Source organism: Pezoporus occidentalis, unplaced genomic scaffold (assembly GCF_034315485.1).
Source record: "Pezoporus occidentalis ecotype Australia unplaced genomic scaffold, CSIRO_AGI_Poc_V1 ctg19, whole genome shotgun sequence".
NCBI lineage: Eukaryota > Metazoa > Chordata > Aves > Psittaciformes > Psittacidae > Pezoporus > Pezoporus occidentalis.
This window is the reverse complement of record NW_026913748.1, coordinates 12,224,072-12,244,145: the sequence shown is the minus strand read 5'-3', so window position 1 is coordinate 12,244,145 and position 20,074 is coordinate 12,224,072. Positions and strand designations below refer to the sequence as shown.

General features: G+C 41.4%; 1 protein-coding gene across 25 annotated transcripts in view; it reads right to left on the bottom strand.

Annotated features, from left to right (window-relative positions):
• SOX5 (SRY-box transcription factor 5) overlaps nt 1-20,074 on the bottom strand; it is a 650,561-nt gene that overhangs the window by 293,705 nt on the left and 336,782 nt on the right. For 3 of the 25 annotated variants that reach the window (XM_062616799.1, XM_062616806.1, XM_062616820.1), the window contains exon 1: nt 4,658-4,820. The exons of 12 other annotated variants lie outside the window; for them this stretch is intronic. In XM_062616799.1, the coding sequence (XP_062472783.1) occupies nt 4,658-4,749 (92 nt within the window). In that variant the 5' untranslated portion in view covers nt 4,750-4,820. Of the gene's footprint in view, nt 1-3,787; nt 3,886-4,411; nt 4,432-4,657; nt 4,823-20,074 lie in introns of those variants that run through there. 10 more of the 25 variants (XM_062616802.1, XM_062616800.1, XM_062616821.1 and 7 more) reach the window with 6 other exon arrangements.

Here is a 20,074-nt window from a genome sequence, read left to right as displayed (position 1 = left end):
TCTTTTCCAGCTCTTCCTTCTTTCATACGGAAGCATTAACCCATCCTTCGTTCTTCCACAAACACCACGTAGCTCTTTGCCTTGAATTGGCATGTTAAAAATAATAACAAAAAAAAATAAGACTAAAACGAAAAAGAAAAGAAGAAAGAATGAAAAAGGGGAAGAGAAAGGATGTCACTCTGGAAGCCTAGCATAGCCTCTCTCTCAGTCTACAGAGAAATGTAAATATACAGTAATTAATTTGGGTTTAAGAACATTCCATACACTAGGGACATTGTTAAGCAGTCACTTTATCTATTTTTCATTAATCAGATTTTATTAAGACATTAAAACTTTATGTTGGGCATTTCTGAGATTTTATCATTCTGTAAATCTCATAGCTATCTATGATGGTTCTGGCCACATTGTCCCTATCTTTTCCTTAATGAAGTAAATTTCCTTTCTATTGTGGACATACTTGTTACATTTAAGTATAATAACCCATCTTTAAAAAAAAAGAAAGAAAAAAGAAAACACAGACAACAAAGGAGTTATTCTTTTCAAGATCTTTAAAGCCAATTCAAGTGCCACAGGTACATCACAAAGTACATCCCAGAAGTTATCTTTTTGCTGTGTAACAAATGGAGCAGATTCCAGTTATAATTTCTTCCTACCACATTTCTGCAAGCATCATCCCCCTCAGCATACACATTCTGATGCTCCTCTCAATCAAGCAGCTGAATCGCCACAAACAGAAATAAAGACATGCAAGTAACTTCTCAGGAAAGGACGAACACCCTCACATTTTAGGTACAGTAATTAATTATACATGCTAATTCACAAAACCTACTGCAATTTACTAGTGATGCTGAATGAATTAATGAATGTTTATTTGTCTGACACTGAAGATCATTTTCATTCCAAGTGTGTATCGTAAATGCCCCCAGTAATGGCTACAGACACAGAAGAGAAGTACCCTCAATTCAGATCCCTTCAGCTGGGGTGACTGAAAGTTTCCGAACTGTTTGCAGTTTACCAGGATACACTGAAACATCATGGGAGAAACGACAGGGAAAGAAGAACCTCCTGAGATACATACACACGCTCTGAGATCTGAACTGCAAACAACTTTCCCTGATAAATCTTCACCTCCTCGTAATTTGCTATTCAAGTTTAAAAAGGAATAGTAGGAGACGGATAGCAATAACAAAACTGAAGTCGGTCACGCAGACACGATATGCTGGACACCAGCAACTGCAGAAATGTGCTCCAAGAACTGTGTTTACTGAGAACCTGAGAAAATAACTTTCCATAAATGTCTAAAAACCAATCATCTATGCATCATGCATATATATGCACATATGAACTCTGCAAGCGTGTGTCTGCGGGTATGGGCATCACTGTGTGAGAGAAAGCATGCCCTCACGGCTGTTTTCTGATAAACACACATATATTACATGGACAGTATCTACACTCTGTATGTGTGTGTAACTATGGTCAAACACACACAATGTAAACAAATGGTAATGATTAACAGAGATATTGGGCTGTATTACGAATTTCGACTGCAGAGAAAAAATTGCTTAAAAAAAAGAAATTGTATGTCCCAAGGTTTGTTTTTACTGCTTCCCATTTCTACTGCTTCCTATTATCTGCACAGCAAAAGGAGAGCAGCATATTGATTATTTAACTAGAATGTTTACAAGTGGAAAGCTGGGATCTCTGAAAATGAAATGTACGTGGGGGGGGGGGGGAAGAGTAGAGAAGCTCATTCTATTTCTAAGGAAGATGTTTTGTCCAAAATTATTTGTCTATATAACAGATTTATATAAATACGTGTTTATAATGCAGAGCAACTTCAGACTGAAAAGGAAGTCCCCCAACAGGGAAAATGAAAGGACTTCATTCGGCTTCAGAGAGTTTACAAGTATTCTGTTCATAACAAAGTTCAAAGAATAATCGAAATTGCTTGCTTACCAATTTATATGTATAATCTTAGTGAAGCACATGAAATACTTCAATCCATTAACTGTATGAACAAGTCAAATGGCATGACCATGATGCTGGATGAGATTTAACACCAGAAACAGTAACAGTTTCCTCAGGTACTTGAAATAAGTTACTACAATGCATGTGAACAAAACCAATTTTGTTCTATTATTGTAACAATAACAAACCAAAGAAAAATGCCAAGTATTCCAAGGAAGTCTGGAAAATTAATTGTATTAAAGAGGACCTTGGAGCAGTGAAACTGTGCCAATTCCACTGTCTAGTGGGGAAGTGTTCTAGCTGCGGAACAAGGATTGAAAGTGTTAAAATACTTCTTTTCTGTGTTTCCCAGTTTTTTTATTTTTCCCCTATCTTTTGATTTAAGCATTCTTTCCTGTCCTTTCTCTACACGCGTGTTCTTCAGCCCACTTAAAATGTTTTTATCTTGCCTTCTTTTCCCTGCCTTTACTATCAAATTCAGTAGGTTTGAACGATGAACAGCTTGACTTAGCATATTTTTAACCAGCTGGTCTAGCACCTAGCTTGTATTGCATAGTCAGATACAACCAAATGTTTATACAGGAGGTAGCTCTCACGAAGATGAGAAAAACCTAAGTAACGCGCATCCTGGCTTTCTTTTATTTACCACTTAGAAATGAAAGTTTGGGTTGTTTACTGCACCCGCACAAGGGACTATTAATAACCCTTAAAAGCTAAGCTGGAGGGAAGGGATGCCAGATCAGCAATGGATGCATGTACAAACGCCTGGGAAAATGCTCCAAAACCTCTCAGGAGCGCCAGATCATCTAAAACAAGGACTAAACTCTCGGAGGTCACAAGCCATCACCAGTGACAGCAAAAAACTTGATTCCAGGCACAGAACGCTCCTACTTCGGGCAGGGGAAGACAGGCGTATCTACGTCACACCCAAACCCCGTTCGTCATACCCCAACCCTGCTCTTGACACTTCGCGAGAGAGGTGACGGCCAAAACTTGCAGTCAAGAGTTTCGCTTTATTCTCCCTTTTTTGTTGTCGGTTTGTTTGTTTGGGGTTTTTTCCTTTCCCCCGCTCAGGCAGAAGGATGTTCTCCTGACAGAGGGCCGGGATGTTAACTTGCCTAAAAATAATCGCTCCTGCTAGATCAACAAAAGGTCATGTGCTCGGCGGAGCGCCTTCCCAAGTTTGACGGGAGGGCGAGGTTGGAAGTTGAACCCCCCGCCTCGCCTCGCCTCGCCTCGCCCGCCACCGGGCATCCCCAGCCGCTCGGGGACTCCCCGGACAGGGGCGGGGAGAAGCTGCCCGGTAGGGCACCTTACTCGCTCGGGCCGGTGCGGTGTGGAGCGGTGCGGGCTGGAGGAGGGGACGGCAGCCTCCGAGGCGGCGGAACAAAGCTGCGCACCGCCGGGCCGCCCGGGTGAGGGGCGCCCGCCGCGGGCACGGGGCTCCCCCGCCCCGCCCCCACCGCCGCCCGGCTGACACGCCGTTTGAATAGCCAAGGTAACGTTTGCGGAGCCACACACGCACACACGGGACCGACGGAGGGGGGAAGCATCTCCCCGGCCTGCCGCCGAGCGCCGGAGTTGCGCGCCCGTCCCCGCGCGTCCGTGCGAGCTCGCACCGCGAGCAGCCGATCCGGGCACACGCGCGCAAACACGCGTGCTCCTATCAATAAATTAAATAATAAAAAATACAACAACAAACAAACCACAAAACAGAACAAAAAAAAAGGGGGGGGTGGGATGACACCCCCCCCCATCTCCCCCCCCCCCCCCAAGGCGAAAGGCAACGGCCCCCCCCCGCCCGAAAAACTCGACTCACCTTTCAAACTCCTGAGGTAAATCAGGGTCAGTTAGCATGCTGGAAAAGCACAATTTCCCTTTGTCACAGCAGCCACCTATGGTCGCCTCCAACTGAACCTGTCAAGTGAGTCCAAACCTTCTAAACCGATTGATTTTCTCTCTCTCTCTCTCGCTCGCTCTCCCTCCCTCCCTCTCTCTCCCTCCCTTTCCCTCCCTCCCTCCCTCCCGGCTCGCTCGCTCGCTCGGAGCTAGGACTCCTTGACCAGTCTCTTAAAGGGGCAGCGCGCCTCGCAGCAGGCAGCTCGCGCAGCTCCCCCCACGGAGGCTGCGAGGCACCGGGCAGCCTCGGGGTGCCCGTCCGCTCCCTCTCAGTTCCGCTCCCCCGCTGCCGCCGCCGAACGCGAAAAGTCAACTCGTCCAATGTCCTAAAACCCGGGGGTGTGCGGGGTGTGTGAATGGATAGCGGGGAGTCAAAAAAAAAAAGCCCGACAATCCACCTAAACCAGCAGAGCAAATCTCCTGCGCTGGGGAAGATCAGCGGAGAAAGAAGATAAAACAAGAGCAGACTGATTAAATTGAAACAGTTATCAACTCTCTCGGAGTTGAAATAGGGGAGAAAAGATTAGGCACATAAAAATGTTACCAAAGGCATTTGTGCTCCGAAGAATTTTCATTCCTTGCTCTCTTTCCCCCCTCCCTCTGCGCTCTCTCGCTTTCTCTCTCCCTCTTTCTCTCTCTTTGGGGAGGGGAAAAAAAAAAAGAAACAGCACCACCACCAACCACCCCGCACAACAATCAGGCATTGTTCGGAGGGAAGAAAAGCAACTTTGACAGATTGAAATATAGCAGAGGCCCCTTCAAGGAAACCTGTAAACAACTTGTCACTCACTCTGTCGGTCTCACTGTTAGCTCTTGCTTTCCACAAAGTGCTGCGAACCGTCCTGGCAACAAACCCAAAGTTTCCTCAGCTCCCAACTCCATCAAACAGCCCTGTTGTGTGCAAGGGAAAAGGTAGCCGCATGCCAGAAGAGCGGGCGCGCACACACGCGAAACAACAACAAAAATAAACTTTCCTTTAGTCTGCTGGGGCTTATTTTCTCTTTATAACCCCCCTCTTTTTTTGCCTTCCCCCCCCCTTTCCCCGGCCGCAACCGGAGTCCCTCCGCTGTGGCTATTTGTGATGCCCCCTGCCCGGGCAGCCCCGGGTAACGAGCCCCTGGGCTGGCTGGCGTCGCGCAGCCTCCGCGGCACTGCCAATTATCCAGACACCAACCGGGCAGGCGGGCAGGTAACGGGCCTTTGACACGCGGGGAAGAAGTGGCAGCAGCAGCAGCCGCCGCGGTGGGGACAGCCCCGCATCCCGGACCGGGGACAGCCGCTCCGCCGCGGCAGGGAGGGCAGGGGAGGGAAGAACTGCACCGCCCGGGCCGAGCAGAGCGGGGGGGGGGGCAGCGGCTGGGAGAACGCCGCGGCAAACTCCCGTCCGAACCCCCGGGACGAGCGGCGGGCTGCTGTGGAAGCGGAGCGCACGATGCCTCAGCAGCAGTCTGCCGGCCCGTGTGCAGTCCGGCACGGAGCTCGCAGGGAGCAGTGGGGCGGGGGGGGGGGCGCGAAGAGAATAGATTAAAAAAACTGTCTCCCTGTTCTTTAGCACACACACCCACACATACCCACTTATCTGTACTCCATTCTTTCGAGTTTCCCAGCCCTAATTCCTTTCTCTACTGTTTTTTATTTTTCCTTTTTTTTTTTTTCCTCCTTTAATTTGCAGCTGGACAACATTAAGGGCCTTTAAAAACCACGAGGTTTTGACCCCACAACAGTTTCATTAGGTCCGCTACCCCCTCTCTTCTCTTATACCTCCCTCCCAGTGACACAGAGAAAGCAAGTTTACTTTCTGAAACATATATACGCATTCATGCAGAGCGGCCAGGAGATGCTCAACATTTTCATGCCCGCTGGCTTAAAAAAATTCCAATAGAAAAACTTATTATTTTTATTAATATCCAACGGCTACACTGTTTAGTTCACTCCTTTTCCCACTCAATGCATATGTTACAAACCAGAAGGCTTATACAGGGGCCAGTCAGTCCAGGCTTGGCATAAATGCATCATTGGCTACAAGTCTGGGATGATCATTTTAATCACGAGTAGCAAACCCACTTGCAATTTACGTGCATCACCCCCCAAGAGCATTAGACCATTCACGAAGCAAAATGCCGAAGCTAAGTTTGTAAAGGCGCCGTCACCGCAGTTCATAAAAGAGGATCAGCGAAGGCTGCCTCCAGCCTGCCTTACACCACCACGGCACTCCAAGCCAAGTCGCATGCAATCTGTCAACTTCTGGCATGAGGTAGATCTAATGGCTCCTCACTGTGGGGCATGGTAAACCAACTTCCTCCAGTAGCCCCTAGCAAATAATATTTTCGACAGAGATCCATTCATAGGAGCCTGACAAACCTAGTTAATATGTACAAGGATTTTTCATTTGTTATTTAGTAGCTAGCCCTTTTAGGACAGCTATGAAGTAGACATTGAAAAGGCAGCAGATGATTAAAAAGAACAATTCCAAATACTTTCTCTTTCATCTGAGGGTTTCAAACCATGTTAAGTCTCACATTACTCCTCTGCAGGTAATAAATATAATTAGGGCTGATTCCAAAACTTTATTTGTATTGAAAAGTATCTCACTCTGCAGGGGCTCCATTCAAATCAGCAAATCTCTGTGTGGAGTAGGAGGCTACTTAGTAGGAGAATTTGGCCTCAAATGAGGAAACTGAGATGCAAGCAGGCTTAATAGCTTGCCCAAGTTGACACAGTTAGCCAACTCCAGCAAAAGGATGAGAAACAAAGATCCCATGTGCCTCAAGAGTCGCCAACAGTCCTTATGCTGTTGAAAGACTGATATTACAGCTTTTTTTCCACACAGCGGCGTGATTTTTACATCTACTTTTTGATTAAAACATACTACATTGCTGTATTCACATTTGTAAGGCCCCTTTTCTTGGTCTTTCATCTTCCCCTTGATGCACCATTATCCATCCATAAATGCTCTTCCTTCCCTGCCACTTCTTGCTTTGCTTTCCCTGTTTCCTCACACTTGGCCTTGGGAGAAGTTTGCAGAGAGAAGCCTCTCAGAACCCCCAACTGGGGAAAAATTGAGACCACTATTTAGTAAAAAATATTCCCACAATTAGTTTCATCAAAATGGGACTACCATACTTTAATTGCACGTTAGCTCCAATTAGCTCTCTAACCTCATATCCTTTCTTCAACTCAGCTCCACTTCACAACTGCCCTTCTTCTACCAGGTCCCTTCCTCATCTGTTCACATGTATTTACTCCTTCCTGTATCATTCCCTGTTTGAACTTTTTCAGGGCAATGATCATGTACTCCTCCAAGCTGGTATTATGACTGCCATTATGAGGCTTGGTGGTTGCTGGCTTTCAGCTAATATGGTTATAAACCAGAGCAGTCACCACAGGCGTCAGGAATTATGGCAGAGGACATTGGCTAAACTACGAAGAAATACAATGAACCATAATAAAGGGGGGAAATGTCCAGGGGAGGAAACAAAGATAGCTGAGCAAGAGGGAGAGCTGAGAAGGGGAGAGGAAATGGAAGAAAGGAAGGAAGTAGAAATCAATCCCCTAAATGCTTCTGACATGAACCCTTCTTTTCCCTTAGCCTAGTTTACATTTACTCTTACCCCCAAGTGTTTTGTGCTCAGGTACCTACCCCTTCTTCTTAGTTTCCTTCATTTTACTTTTTCTACAACTACCAATCTCTCTTTCCCACCTGAGCAGAGGGAAACAAAGTGGGGTCCAAAAAGGAGAGAAAAAAAGTTACTGTTGCTATTGTATTAATATTGTGTTAATGTATCATTGGATTGTTATTGGATTATTAACAGTATGTGGTACAGATTTATTGATAAAATTATATTCTCATAGGAAGTTCAACTGCGATCACAAAAGGGAGAAAAAGCAACTTAAATGGTTTGAGGGAATCTTTGAAACCCTTCTACAAATCATTTTATATTAACTGTAAAGCTTGCTTTTTAGAAATTGTCAGGGCGTATCACAAGGGCTGCTATCATATCAGAAAGTGGAAAAACTGAGGAATTGGGATAAATAACCACTGACTGAGAAAAAAGAAAATGTATGTAATAATATGCAGCTGTCCAGGTTTTAATATATGAAGCTTTATCTTGTCCTGAAACTTCTGACTAGCAATAGCAAGCCCTGATGCCCCTTTTTACTGAGCTAATTACAAAATCCACTTGCAACCTGAGAGATCCACATTGCAATTCTCTCAATTATCTTCTCAAACTGAAAGTTCAGGATATAAGTTCAGATATCTTCAACTGATGAGAAAAATGAAATACACACACAGCCACCCTCCAGCAGATCAGTGAACCTGCATTTCTTTTGCCTTTCTTCCTTTCAGGGGTACCCAGAAGAAGTCCAGGTAAAAGAGGACAATTTGGGTTGAAATGAACAAAAAAGCTCTGATTTTCATTTGGGTGCAGGGAAACAACTCAAATCATAAACTCCTGTCTGATTTTTTGTGCTTAACTGATTTTTTTTTTGTTGCTATTGTGGTTCTCCAGTTCAAGAGGTGAACCAAAAAATCAATTATCCACCCAGCTCAAGTTAGAAATACCATAACTGTGGAACATCACATAGACGGAATCCACAGGTCTTTATACAAGCATATTGGCAGAAGGAAAATCTTAAACAAAACATGAACTGTTTGTGTTTTTTTTAATTATCAAATGATAGCACTTCAGCCTGGTGCCTTTGGCAAATACTGCAATACAGTAAGTAAAGGAAGTGCTGGAAAAAAATAAGAGCTTTTTGGGTTTTGTTGTTTCCACTTTAGGTTTTAATAATAGAGACCTACAAAGTCCAAGGAAATGTAAGATATTCCACAGAATGATTTACTGGAAAATTCTCACAGAAAATATGCAAAACTCTGAAGATCCCACATGGATTTTCTTTTTCAGGCACACATTCAAAACAACTGCAGCATTAAGAACGAATCCGTCAGATTTCTAATAAAGGGTGTGTGGAACAGGTTACGAGTGAGCAGAGGGAGAACAGACTGGGATTGATGCATTTACTATGAAGAATATCTCACAAATAATGAGTGCTTACTTCAGAGTATGGAAATGTTTAGCTACAATGCAGTTTGGATCATATGCTTAGGAACAGATTTTTCCTTTCAGTGTGTATGCCTAGCTGCCATTTCCATTAATGAGAATTAAGTACATGTGTCAAGAGGAGAAGTTAACTCTTAGAAATATAACTAATCTATGCTTTTTTTTTTAAAGAATGTAAATGCCACATCAGGCATGTTCGGTGTTGGCAAAACTGAGTGCTGAATATAGTATAGCAAAATCTGAGAAGGAGAAGGCGGTCTGGAGGACTGAAAATTCTGTGCTATTTAGAGTTTTTCAATTTACTGAATTTCTTCAAGGAAAAGTAAAACCATCTCATTTGCAAGTGGGAAGCCCTCATTTATCAACTATTTACTTGCAATTTCAGCAGGGGCCTAACATCTGCAACCCTCCCTGTAAAAGAGAACTGACACTACCCTTAAGAAGAAATCTGAACCTTCATCTAAAATTTGAATTCCGACTTGCCTCAGGGTCACTAAATATTACAATAAAGTTCCTAATAATTTTTTTTAACAGAAGTCGGCATCTTTTTGTTCTGCATCAGCCAGGGGAAAGGAACCTCAAAATTAATGCAGATGTAAACTACAGTATTTCAAAAACACCCCAAAATAGTATATACAAACACATTAAAAATTATGTTGAATATGTATCTTAGCAAAACCTAACTTCTAATTGTGGAAATGAGAAAAATTAGAGAGAGGGTGCATTCCTGATTTTGTGTCATGTATCTATCCCCCCTCTCCAGTTCCTTTATTTTGGGCACAGCTTGTTTTATTATTTCTCTTTACTGTCACTACAGGATCTCTTTACTGTTTGTCTTAGTAGCCTTGGTCTGCACAGAAGAAGCTTGGATAAATTTTAAATAAAAACAGGAGAGTTTCAAAAAAATAGCCACAAAAATAGAGAGCATATCCATGGATAGGAAGTGTGCCTGAAATGATTTAAGAAACTAACTGGATTTCAAATTTACAGTTTCTCATTAAGGTTCTGAACATAAAATGTTACTAAAATAGGAACCTGTTGCTCTCTTTTTTATTCCCCCCCCCCCCCCCCCCCATGTTCTTTTTTCAGCACAGTTATTTTGCACAGAACATATCGTCCCAGCCAAAGCCCACAGCCTCACCTTGCATGCAGTCTCCCTACTCTGCCTCCATCCTGATCGGGATGATTAATTTCTGAGTGACAGGCCTGTTTACTGTCAGTGCCCATTCGATCTTCAGCCTCTGGGATGACAATGCCAGCAGGAATGCTCCTCCTCCGTGCCATTTCCAATGACTCTTATGAGCACGTAAATGCCTGCCACGATACACCCAACAATGAAGCTAACTCATTTCATACAGATAACCGACTCCCATCAAAAGGAAATTACTCCCTTTTCCCCTGGTGTGTGTGCGCAGGAGTGGTTGGTAGAAATCAAGTCTCTTCTGAACAGGCAACCTAAATTTTACAGCCAAATATAAGTTTCTGAGCCTGAGTATACTAAAACCACAATTTCGATCTGTTTGTAAAAGTAGATAATAATTGTTGACTGTTACTTTGAGTGCACTGAATTGGAGATCTTTCTGCTTAACCCAGTGGACCCTTCTGCGTGGCTCTCAATATAATTCCTGCAGGTTTTATCACCACATTCTTGTCACTTCCTCAATAACAATTCTGTCTCTTTTCTTTTTTTTAAGTCATCCACTGAAAAGGGTTAGAGTCATCACAGTTTGTCTCTGTATTTCTAATCTGACTGCTTTTCCCACTGTAGTCTGCTCTTACTAACCTATGCACCAAAGACACTGCGTTTAAAACAAACAGATTTGTTTCCATCGATTGTCTGATGTAAAACAAGCATCATGCAATTAAAAGTGCAAGGGTGTTTTGGAGTAATCCACAGCACCTAGTCCTGCGTTTTGTGAAGGTATTCCAGCTTTCCTTTTGTGGCTTGCTCCAGTGTTTGCTATTGAAATTCTCTATGCCCACAGATACATCTACTGTCTGCTTCTCTTCACTAGAAGCAGTTGCTTTTTTAGTGTCATTATGATCACCTATTACACTTTTAGCATAGGATCAGAGCCACCTTCAGCTAACCAGATTGAGCTCTTTGGCACTGGGCATGATACAAATACATATGGTTGAATTCATAGTTCTCCATTTTATATACTCCATTGGGTCAGGGAAAATTTAGGAATATAAAATACTCCCAAATAATAATATTATCATTTTCTGTCCACTTGGTACTAGAAGAACACTGAGGAAGGCCTTTTGTAAGAAATATTCTCTATCTGAACCAGTTTATAATTAGACAAAGAACACAAGAAAAGGTAACATTCTTACATTCTGTAAATTGCTTATCTATTTTATTCCCTTTTAGTCTGTATAGTCATAAGAATGCATGTAATTGCTATCTAGTAAATGTTTCAAAAATATAGATGCTGAGGTGTATGTTTTTTTAAATTCAGAACAAATTTGGAAATATATTCCCTTTCTACCATACCATGCACAAGGTCCCTACATTACATATACAGTCTATGGTAAGATTAATACAAATCAGTGTTTATTAACTGCAATTTACTTATATTAAACTTGTTATACATGTCACTGGGAAGATCAAACTGTAAATTAAGCAATGATTCTAATGACATTAAATGCATCTCTGTATGGGAAGGAGTTACAAACCATGTTGCTATCTTATACCTTGCACACTGAAGCAGCAATCAACGAGTACACAGAGTTATGTTTCATTTATAAGTTACAAAAGCATACCATACCAATTCATTTATTTTAACGCTGCTCTGATGCAGTTTTATGAGTGATTTTCTACTTCGAGTAAGTGAAAAACTAATGCCATTTGGTTCTGCCGAAGCAAAAAGCTGAACTCCCACTTCCAACACACAAACTCCAATTCAGCCACTATTACAGAGAAATAAATACATAAGTATGGTATAAAACAGACCAATGGCTTGTTGTTATTGCTATTTCTATGGAGGCTTAACTCTTGCTTCTCATCTCTCATTACATGGGACAGCCAGAGGCTAGAAACATTGCTGGGATAGCATGCTAAAGGCCCCTGGGAATGCTTCTGCACCTTGTGTGGGGAAAAACTGAGAAAATATTGCTACAGTATTCTGTAGCATAAGTAAGGGAAAATCAGAATATTCCTAAGGACACTCTTCAAAATCCCTAATGTGTTGACTACCTTCTACTACCAATTATCATGTAAGCAAGACAGATCTTCAACAATTGCCCCTGAGGTATATTGAGAATATAAAATAATCAGGAAACTTAAAAAAAAGAAAAAACCAGCAAAGAAAAGAAAAAAGAAATAAAGAAGACCACTGGCTTGAGAGAAACATTCACTATGATTAAAATACAAAGAAGTTTCCCAGGAATATTTATCAAAGAAAATTTGTGTAATATATTTTCCTCTTCCTGGAGAAGATCCAATGCTGAGTGTCTCTTCTCTTGCCATATAACATTGTGCTGAATCCAGACTGCACATTTGCTCACCCACTTTTCCCCTTAAATAACACTTTCTATTTCTGATGTGGCTTTTGTTTTGTTTTACAAAGTTTAATTTCTCTTTCTTTGTTGATGCATTTTCCTTTTGTCGTTATTTCAGAGTTGTGTAAAAGTAATTAGTGACACGATGCCAAGGACCGAAACTCACAAGCAACCTAAATATTCTGATTCACTGAGAATGCAGTCCATAATTTACAAAGTGCCTGACCCCTGTCCAATAAATAAAATAAAACAAATTGGGCAACTTCTGCATGTTAACAGCCTGAGGCATACGGAGAAGGATGTCAAAATGCGGAAACAGTGCATGTCATCACATCAGATATCATAGATAGTCTTTTGACACTTGTTTGAGAAACAAAATCACATTCGTACGCACCTTTTTAGCATTTGACCCCATGTGATCATTCCTGTCAACCAACTCTCCTGGTATTTGCATGTAGCCACTGTCCTTTCTTGAGAGGCCTGTGGTTCAAAAGCTGGGCAAAGATGTCACCTGAGAATGTCACAGGCGAAACTTGTTTTCTAATGAATTCTAACTTGTTTTCTAATGAATTTCTAATAATGCGAGCAATAGAATGGCAGCAGGTGTCTCCACAAGTGCAAATTGAGTGGAAAATAGGAGATTTTTTTAACTGGCCTTGTCTTTTGGTTGTGGGTATTTTTTTTGTTGTTGTTGTTTATTTTTGCAATGTGCCTAAAATTTCTCAGTCCCAATACTGTCAATACAAAGTTCAAACCTGCTGTATACTGTCTGGGCAGGCCTTTGGCACAAAAGCAACCAGACAGAGCTCTGTGATTACAACCTCTGAGAAGCTCACAGTTTTTAGATTGATTTGTGGGCCATGACACACAGAGCCACTGAAAAAAAAAAAAAAAGCCTATGATGTTACTAGGTATTTGTGTTTAATTGCATGAAAAAAGATGTACATCATTTAACAAAAATTTTCTTATGATAGTTCGAAAAATCACCACAGAATTTAAGTGAGGACTCTGCCTCAAATACAGAAACCACAGCCTGGTTCAAAACATGAGACTGTTTGCCACTATGTTATGTCCTAGATGTTTCAAACAAGGTGGGCTCACACTGGACATGCCTCTATAATGAGAGGGAAGTTTACTCCCATCCCTGATCTCCTGCTTAACTCTGGCATGTACATTGCTTCACAGAATTAGTTAGGCTGGAAAAAATCTTTAACATTATCAAGTCCAACCTTTACCCCAGGACTACCAAATCCACCACTAAACCATGTCACTAACAGTCTCGTCTACATTTTCAAACACTTCCATAAAACATGAGCCTAAGTATGAAGTGGCTTAAAATATAAAATAAACCTTTTTTTTTTTTTTAAGACAGAAAAAACAGGCAAGCATACTACTGAGTTTGATACCCTCAAATACCAACCAAGATGGACCCATGATTGCACAACACCCCTCAAAGGACCACAGGTGACTGGTGCAGATCCAGGCACACCTGGTTGGAGCCACACAGGCCCAGTTGGATAGAAAGAGCCTAACATGTGCTACAGAACCTTATTTATTAGAGGTGTGGTCTGCAAAGGCAGAGTGAGAACGTGCTTTTACGTGGCTAACTCCAAAATATTGTATTTGGACACAATTCAGAGATAAACATGTGAATCTTAGTTCTCTGGTACGGAAATACTCTAGGAATCTGGACCAAATGTGAATTGCAAGCTGCATAAAAGACTGTTTCCTATTTTGTATTTGTATGTTTGCATTTTGACCGAATGACTTGTTCTGGTAATAACTGAAGAAGTAAAAAGGAGCAACCAGTCTTCCATTCCTTTATATCAGAAAGTTTTGGTTGTATTATTTATCTTTTCCCTAAGCAGTGCCTTAACATTTTCCTCATACAGAAGTCAGTCTATTCAAGATTAAAATTTGCACTGCTTTTCTTTGAATTTTTTCTGTTTCTGTCATTCTTCAGGTAGCCTAGCCCATAAAGAACTCAGTATTACAGGAAAGGGCTTGCTACTGACATACGTCACTTTAGTATTTTCAGCATTATTTCTTATTGTATTTTCAACAACTGGATCTTACCTTTGGATCATTCCACCAACTTCGATTAAGCATTCCATAAGGAAACATAGGTTATCTTCCCTTCAACTCCCAAGTGGTCAGAATTATGCTAGAACAGATCAGTGAGCATCATCACATCCATTTTTCTGCCTGACATGCAGAAAAAACACCACACTGTCAGCACCACACTTGCTTAGACAACCTGCCTGTCTTCCTGCATGGAATTCTCTGCCATTTTCTCCAGCCCTGACTTGAATGATTCTGTCTCAGATGCATATGTTTCTGTACAGCTGGTCACAGTTATTTTCAATTCATTTATATATATATATATACACGTATATATATGTTAAACACCACCTACTACACAGACTTTAGATACCCCTGTTGTAATTTTCCTACACAAATAATTGATAGTACACTTTTAGTTTTGACTTCCATCCCTCAGAGGACTATCTAATTCTTCAAAGTACTACTATTCCACAACCACTTCTCTAATAGCCCGTTGTGAAGGTCTTTTCCAAAAAAATATCTTTAAAGGCAAAAAAAAATAAATCTGATAATTGTATTTTATTATTTGTTGACAAGCTCAAGAAATTAGCATTAGACATCATTTTTCTTCACAAAGGCTATGCTGATGGATAGCTATAGTATCACAATGCTCATCTATATGTCTCCTAATTTTATTTTTTATTACTATTTCAACCAATTTATCAAGTAAGGGAAGAAAATTCATTAGACTAATTCTCAGCATTAATTCTACCGTTCAATTAAAGAGAAGCAGAAAAATTGCTATCTCCAACCTTACAGGTTAGAAGCCAATATTAAAGGAAAGACTACATATTAAGTTAGCAGCCCTATTTGAGCTCACCATCAATTTCCCGTAGCACTTTTTGATATGTCTAACTTTAGTTGCTGAGCTGTTGCTCTTCATTTGATGAGTTTAGTACCTACTTTTCCTTCACTTTTTACTCTTACACTAGCTAATCCTTAATATTGCAGAAGAATGGCTACAGGTTAGATTTCCCTCTTAAGTCTTCTGTGATAGAATATGACAAGGAAATAATTTGGTTTCTCATCAGACCTGTTATCCTCCTTACCTGTTACTGTGTTATAATACTGAGGAAAAAAGATCCTTAACTATTATTCTGTATTACGGCACTGAAGGAAAAATTACTACAAACTTGATGTGGACAGCCTTTTAGAAAATATCTGAACTTACTCCTAATTTCAGCAGACCAACCCATCCTCAAGATACCACACTTCTTTTGGATTGCATTTCTAGCTTTCTTTTTTGCATTTCTAGCTAGCAATAATTTTAATCCACACCTATTCCAATAGTACACCTCCTTTCCTAATACTGTATACTCAGTGTTGCAAAGCAAGTGTTCGAGCAACTTGGAACCAAACCCACCTCTGGACTAGGTAAGACCTCAGGGGTTGATAAAATTCCACCATTCATTGATTTACTGAGGCAGCCTATAAAATCAAAACCTGTCTTTGTCAAGGCGGTATGAAATGGCAACAGCTCTCTAAAGATAAGGGAACTATAGCTTCCTGTATCAGATACTTGGGCCATGGATTTTGTGAGATTAAGTCACCATGTAGGAGTTTTGATAGTCTCTGCACATGGCTGGACTAGCCCATAAAAAGAGAAATACAGTAATTTTTAGTAATGATCCAAAGACCTTAATTTACAAATCTGATTGCAGAGTTTTGTGTGACTACTCTGCAAAGCTGGCACTATTTCCATAGGCAGGAAAGAAAGCATGTGAAAGAAGGACGGAAAAGTTTCAACATTAACCAAAACCTGACTAGTTATTTCTTTTTTTTTTTTTTCTTTTAAAATCTATATATTTTGTATAAACCTTACTAAATATTTCCTTGTATTAGAATTTTAGCTGTGTTTTTTTTTCTGTGATTGGTAAATATGCACAGTCTCCCAGCCACTCTCTCTGATATCCATACAGGACCTGTAATGTGACCTATCATCTCTAAAATATAGGATATTCAATTACAACTTCTTAGTACTGCATTTTAAAAGGTTGTTACATACAACATCTATGTACCACAATTCAGTTATTAATATAACATAACATGAATAAACTACATGGGGAGGACAACAGAGAGCAAGCCTCTTCGAAACAATCTGTTGGACTATTCGGATTCACAGATTAACCAATAAAGGAGTAAAGGAGGCTCACCCCCACCTATGTTGGCAGTACAGAGACAACAGACCCATTATGCATGCTTAACTGAAACCCACATCATGTGGACAGTGAATCCCATGTATCATTGTTATATTAACCTGGCTGCACAGAGTCACTCTTTGCATAAAACAGGAGAACCTGTCTAGGATTTTCAGATATTCAGCATTGGTTCCTGAAGAGTCAGATGTTGCTGAGCCATTTCCGGCCATCCACAGATCTCATAGATCACTGCACAATGCAACAAGGCAGTACATTGTCACTAAAACCATAGCACATTGCCCAGTTCTTTACAGTTTGCATGTCTAGAGAAGCTTTCACGCTTACATTCATTGAGTCAGTTACAATGCAGAAGATCCCTCTAAGAAACACATGCAGGTCTCATGGCATCATTCTACACTGAAAACTGACACTGACCATTTCCATTTGCATACCAGTGAGTAAAAGTTTCCTCACATTTAGACTATGGACAATTCTTATTTCTGGTGATCTAAAATACATCTATAATATTAGAGGTAATGTCCTTAACAATGTGACCATACTCCTTGGATTTAGGCCTTTACTCACCATGTAAGTGTCATTGTTTTCTCAGTGTTTAAATAATACACAGAGCTGAATGAAACATTCAAAGAAAACATTCAGTTTATGTACTGTGATCCATTTCAAGCATCAAAAAAAATACAAACCTAATAAAAATAATGAAAAGATAAGTGTGAAGTGCCTTTACAAATATAAAGAATCTATAAAGCCGTCACTAGGTGGGTCCATAGCAATGGATTAGACTTTGAGAGATGTTACGTGCACAACATTAATGCTTAAAACAGATGCAATACAGACAAAAGGAGAGTCTGGAAACAGGAAAGCTAAGTGGGAGACATTCTTTCCTCGAGCTGCAGAGCCATCAGGCCTGGAAACCCAAGGGCTGAGGGGCTGTATTTTGCACTGACTGCCCACCCTTGTAAATGTTTTTGTTAGGAAGGGTACAATTGAAATTATAACAGAAGTTACTCATGTTATCTGATTAGCAACTCCACATGCTCACATAAAAGCGGTATTTCTTCTTTCTGTAGGAGTAAGGTTGAGGATGAAGGAAGGTATTTTTATAGACCTAAATCACTGCATCTTCAAGCCAAAGGAGGAATGTTCCTAAATTCATCCTTGAAAGTATTTCTTTGGGGCAGTGAGTGGAAAGGAAAGTGTCATTTCTTAAATTACTTTCCTCTTGAACTGCCATAAGGATAGGGTGTGGGTTCCAGGCAGAAAACCCATTATTTTTGGTCTGGTCACATTTATTCAGATCTGGACAGATTTTAGGCAAGTAGGAAACTGCCTCATTGTGGCCACCATGACAGCAAGGAAGGAATAACAGGTATTTTCTTGTTTCTGTTAAGTAGAAGCCTCTATGAGAAACAAAGATGATGGAAAATGTGGGTGGATTATTTGGTTCCAGCTGGCTTCACGTCACAGAGTAAGGAAATGCCACGATCTTTGACAGGTTCGTATTAGCAAAAATCAAGCAGAAGATTGTGTGAAAGCTTCCCATTCCATTATCAAATAATTTGGGGGAGGGAGAACAATGGGAAACTAGCAGTTTTTCTTTCTAAGCTCTCAGGAACTGTCTATTTTTATGACCCTTTTAGTGTTGAAAGCATTGTCTGAAATAAAGACTAATCTCAAAGGATGTGAAAGCAAACCTAACGTTAGACTATTCAGAAAATGTAAAGCAGGAAGAAATGAACCATTTTTATCTGGTGGAGCTGCTACATAGCAGGTCTAACTTACTGAGCAGTGATAAGTGCCAGGGCCTGGAGGGCCCCCTTGGCCACCAGTCCGTGCATCAGCAATGCTACAGTAGGGCCTGTCTCCATCTCCCCACAGCTCTGCCCTGACCAGCCATGGGTGTGCCAAGCCAGGCCCACCCATAGCCCATAGCCCCACATCCTGCCCTGGCCTCTGTCTGGCATCATGGAGGTGATGAAGCTGTGGCAGTGCCCCCAGCTGCCCTGCTCCTGTTCAGGGTGGTGAGACTGGCCCTGGCTGCCAGTCCCTGCCCTAACAGCCAGGGGGGAGCGCCCATAGCTCCTGGCCCCCAGGGAGCTGCCAGCCCCTGTTGGCACCCTGACCATAGGCCGTACATCATCGGTCACCCATAATATACCCAATAACCGAACGCCAGTAACAAAACCTGCCCAATAAACTCCAACATTTAAAGCAAATAAAAATCAAAATCACAAGCATCTTCATTACGGAGAATATAGTGGGAGCGCACCATTCACACGAGTGCATTGCTCCCAGTTAACACACATAAGTTGTCTATTTACTATACAGAATTAATTGCCTTAAACACTAGACAGAGACTGATCCATGGCAGTCAGTAAGGAAGCAGTGGGGACAGTATTTAAATAACTCCCGCTGGTGTTTGAATTCACTGCTACCGAGAAGCTGCTCCTTGCCCTCAGGTCTCACAATTCAACTGTATCTTCTACATTTGGATCTTCCCAGGCCATTGCTTTGAGGAGCAGAGAAGGGACTACCTGGTTCCTCTGAACACTGCCAGAACAAAGAAAGGAGGGCAGTGCTTATGGCTCTCTGTGCCCCACACACCTAATAAGTCAATGATAATGAATGACTGACTTTAGCTGGGAGAAGCTGAGGCCAGCTCTCCTCTACCTGAAGGCTACAAATTCATGCCCTGCTCTTCCTACAGACCTGTTCCAAGTGCCAGACACTAAAGCTGCAGCTACTGACCCGTCAAAATCAATAAGTCTCTCTAGAAGTTGCTACAAGATGCAGAAAACTTGCTTTGATATAGCATGAAATTGATATTGCATGAAATAGCATGATGATGACCCACTAGCATGGAAGTAAGGTATGCAACTGAGAAAATGGTCCTTCAGCTTCCAGATTCTCTTCTGTGGCCTCTTCCTTCATTTTAGTTTCAGTGGCAATGAGTCAAGTATTAAAATTATTTTAATACCTAATTCACTGAACTAGGAGAGAAATCTCCTCCCACAGACAAATTAGCTGCTTTTTATTCTTTCTGAACAGTTTGAACCATTTCATTAAAAGCATAAAAGATCTTGACCAATCCCAGACTCTCCTGCATTCCAGTGGTTGGGCCACTCTCCTCAGAAACACACATCTGACCCCACTCTGGCAAGATGAGAGACTAGCCCTCACAGAGCAGCACTTAATTTGTGGATCCAGAGAGATCTCTGAGGAAGATAAGTGCTATACTGTTCATTTCTACCGAGACAGCAGCACTTCTGAGTCCACTTTATTTTAAGTTAGGGATCTCATGCAATTGGGAAGTTTCGGCACAATCAGGGTAGACAGAAGCTAAGAAGAGGTTCTTGGGATCACAAGATTTCATTTAGGCAC